This window comes from Gymnoscopelus braueri, assembly GCF_963280865.1.
Source record: "Gymnoscopelus braueri genome assembly, chromosome: 2".
NCBI classification, from domain to species: Eukaryota; Metazoa; Chordata; class Actinopteri; order Myctophiformes; family Myctophidae; genus Gymnoscopelus; species Gymnoscopelus braueri.
The window spans coordinates 55,163,336-55,167,670 of NC_137604.1; the positions used below are offsets into that span (position 1 = coordinate 55,163,336).

Here is a 4,335-nt window from a genome sequence, read left to right on the forward strand (position 1 = left end):
AAACCAATAATTACCTCTAACCAGATTTTTGCATGGGAGGTTTAAAGTTACAAAGGGATTTATTTTTTCATTGTTATTTTGGCTTCTCTTTTTTTTTTGTGAGTTTCGTTACTTTTGCGATCAGACACCCATTAGGCTTTCAGTGATGACAATAAGGCTTCTTTTGGGATGTATCATACAGTCCCCCCCATACAAACATGTACTAAATCCACATGTGTTTTTCTCAGCTCATCACTGTAAAGTGACTGACATATATTTGACTAGAATAAATAGGTTGAGTCGTTTGGCAACAAACGGAGATGAAGTTACGAATAAAAAGGTGGTCCTAAAACTACATCCTCGGGTGAGAAAAGAAAACCTCAGATCATTACAGTATTCACACGACAACAACCTTTTCCCAAATGCTCAGCTTTATTATTACTACAGTAAATGATCAGATAAAAGCTTAGGTGTGCATGCTCTGAACAGTGTGTCCCAATTACAGTGAACTATTACCGCCCAGCTGTCACTGCTACACCAATCACAGATCCCACAAAAGTAGACTTTAGGGTGTGTGATGGCTGATGTCACACTTAGCCCGTGGCGCCAGACCGATTAGATTCTGAACTGGGTGTGACTACACACCTTTTTGAATCAATGCAAACAGGATACATCCCCCCACACACTCTGAAAGAGGCTCTGTCATAATAACAGATAGTTTTGTCTGCTCTTGTTTGGATGATTATACTACCTAAGTCCTAAGGCATATGGCAAGCATGTGCAGGTGCATGTTGGTTTCCGGTGCTGCACAGCACAGAAATAAAGACAACGTTTAAAGAAAGAAGAAGTCATCTGTCCCCTGCTATTGACGCTATTTGTGCACACCTATAGTAACTTGATGGATATCCATAGCTACAGATTGCACAGGGGAGTCACGCCGTATGAGACCGTCTTGTTTTAACATTCTTGAAAGTAGTCGGCAGCCATCACATGGATGCAGTCCATTTCGAAGAGGAGCTTGGCCCTGAAAATGGAAAGAAGGGACATATAAATTAGATTAATTCATTATCACTCTATTGGCAAATGTGGGTTTGCCATTGTCCCTCAGATCTACTGGATATATCAAATTGAATGCAATATACAGTAGGCCTCTATGTGAAGGCAGAATGTGCCATATTATAAATACATTTTTGGGGGCTTTTTATGCCTTTATTTAGAGAGAGATAGGGAAAGTAGGCTGACAGGAAATGGGGAGAGAGATGGGGGGGGGGGGTGACACGCAGCAAAGGTCGTCGGGATCGGGAGTCGAACACGCGACACACTGTCAGGCTGGCATTGCAGCCTAGGGTGCCTGGACCGTCACGTTACGGCCCAGGCCTATAAATACATCTTAACAGACAATACTCACATCTGGAAGACAGCATCCCTGTGCTCCGGCCCATTTTCACTGGAAGTTAAAAGAAAAGCATAATAATAATTAGATGTAAATTAAAACATGTAAACATGTACAGTAGGCCTATAGAAGATGTTGTTTAAAAAATTGTAAACAACCTACAAACTAACTTACAGTTTCATTTTGATCATCTCCAAGCAGTCAACGTCATCGGTTATGTCGTCATCGATCAAGGCTTTGTGACAAAAACAAAGAACAGGACAGAAACATTACTTTTCAGAATCAAAATCATTTGAACACCAATGTATTGTACAGGAATTTGTCTTTGTGCCACTTAATGACTTTTTAGCCAACCCTAAAGACAAGCAGAAACTAACACAATTTGCAATTTAATAAGAAAGGAAAACACGAGGTAATACATCAAATGCATAGAAACAGTAATATAGATAAATCATAATCATAGGTATCTATCATCAGTCTAAGCAGTATAATATCGAAACATCTATAATTATTAATCTGTACATTGAAACTATACACGCTAAAAATTACCTGGAATCTGTCTACATAAAATGCTATCTAAATTACATTTTAGCCTTTGCATAAGCCTGCAAGGTCGTCAAGGCTACGGCAAATGCTACGGACTAAGGTGGAGTCTGAAGAGGTGAGTCTTCAGACTTCGGCGGTAGATTAGGAGTGAGTCTGCAGTTTTAACTGCAATGGGGAGTTCATTCCACAGTTTGAGAGCCAGTACTTTATTTTCTTAGACACATGATTGCTTCAGGAAGAAATTGGCCTGACTCTGGATTAGAATTTTGTTTAAATCAAAGCTCACCTGAACAGTCCATCTGGCAGAGGTTGACGGAGGATGAGTCGGCATCAGATTTGCAGATCAGATGGTCACTGAGTTGGAACACGCCATAAAGTGTCCACTCAGCCATGTGGTTGAACCCCTTCTCCCCGCTTGACAGTTTTCCATCTTTGTCGATGTTCACTGTGTTCTTAGCTCCTGTATTGAAGCCACTAGTCTTCTCCACGTGACAGATAACTAGAGAAACAAAATGAAAATGAAATCAAAACAATTTCTCAAATCATCATTATCATGGTATTATTATTGTCCTAGAACTATCAACCAGTATTACATATATTCATTGTCAGCATTGACTGAAAAAGCATAAATCTGTGTGAAAATATAGCAAAGTCAGTCAGTCAGTCAGTCATCCAAATTATGTATAAAGTATATATGAGTATATAATATTATACAGTAATATATATATATATATATATATATATAATATGTATATGCTGTAGTATATAAATATATAACAGATAAGGCTACTCACTTTTAGCGAAGAAGTCCTCATTGGTCATGTGATGCTGGGCTTTCGGTGGCAGTCTGAGCGCAGTAGCATTGACCAGATGTTCTCTAAGCTCACATTTAGAGACAAGTAGCCCCTCAGTCAGGCTGACGGTCAAGGCCACCAGAGTCAACACCACGAGAATCTTCATGTTGTCTATAAGCGTAGATGCCCAATCACCTCACTGAGAGAACGTGTGTAACGCAGTATATATACACAGATATGTACTAGCTTTAGTTGTCTCTAAACAAAGACCACTCCCCTGATGCTTAGAAACTCTGCCATACCTTCAACCTGTTGACAGGATTGTGTGTCATCGTGAGACCAGCACGTGAGACCAGCACAGAACATTGAACAAAGAACACTTGACGTAAAGCCAGGCAATTTTATCTGTATAGCACATTTTCGTAAACAAACTTACTTCAGCTCTCATGGTTTCCTTTTCTTTTTATGTTTAGTGTGGCTCAAATATCATGAAAGGATGAGAGCTATGAATGAGATTTGTGTTCCTGTGATGAGCCCGATGGGACATCATTTTCATAGATTTTGGAATAAGCTCACTGGTCTTTGGGTTTAGCACTCCACTGAGATTCCCATTGCTGAAGCACAACCGCCTCAACTCGATAGTTATTATTTATTGGGGACAATCATTGTAATCAAACAACAATACCAAATTACAAAAGATGAAAGGTGTACAGTACAGTATAGAGCAGGGGTCCTCAATGTTTTTAAGGCCAAGGACCCCCTAGCTGAGAGAGAGATGAATTCTGCAAGTCTAATTCTGCAAACCACGTACAGTATACTTGGAAAGGGCAAGTAGAGCATAATTATGGTGAGAATATGTAGTGGATGACATCACGTGTACCAGAGGAGAGGAGACACATGACTGTCTGTGCTCTCTCTGGGACCAACTTGTTTATTTATCACTACTACCTATGCTTATTTATTATTAGTATAAGCTTAGCTGCTATAGACAAATGCATTCTATCGCTTCTTTCTGCATTGATTCATTCCATTAAGATAATTTTGTTGTGCGCTTACACAGGGAACCGACAATTGGCATAACAACAAATCGAGGCCCCTCGCGATTCCAATTGAGGTTGATTGGATGTTGCGTTCATGATAGCCTATATACCGATTATCTGTATAAAAAAAACACCCAACCATCGGCGCCCCAAAAAAGCAGCCTTATAGCAACGCCATGAGGCTGATTTGAAACATTTGAGGTGGAGTATCTTCCTTAACCTACTGGGAGGGTGCATGGGAGGTTTGACGCCGTTTGTTCCAGCGATGTCCGACATTAGCTGCGCACACGGACACACACACACACACACACACACACACACACACACACACACACACACACACACACACACACACACACACACACACACACACACACACAGGAACTAGGGGCGAAAACATAAACTTTGCTTCATGGCCTGCTGGCCTGGTGAAGACAAAAATGGAACTAGATTGCTGTTGACCTGTTCCTTCAAAGCTAACACTAACCCCAACCCTAACTCTAACCCCAACCCCTAACCTGAAGTCTAACCTGAGGGAACATAAGGCTGAGGGAACACGGGCATGAGCCCTGGTAGAGTTACA

The 4,335-nt window shown here is 40.8% G+C and overlaps 1 protein-coding gene across 1 annotated transcript; it reads right to left on the bottom strand.

Annotated features, from left to right (window-relative positions):
• Positions 1–905: 905 nt before the first annotated feature.
• On the bottom strand, positions 906–2,327 carry LOC308101498 (alpha-lactalbumin-like). The gene is made up of 4 exons (XM_080450917.1): positions 2,205–2,327; positions 1,547–1,607; positions 1,388–1,426; positions 906–1,003 (listed from the first exon to the last, which is right to left on the bottom strand). Exons 1-4 carry the CDS (start codon positions 2,308–2,310, stop codon positions 937–939), a joined length of 273 nt encoding a protein of 90 aa, XP_080307043.1. The 5' UTR covers positions 2,311–2,327; the 3' UTR covers positions 906–936.
• Positions 2,328–4,335: the final 2,008 nt, after the last annotated feature.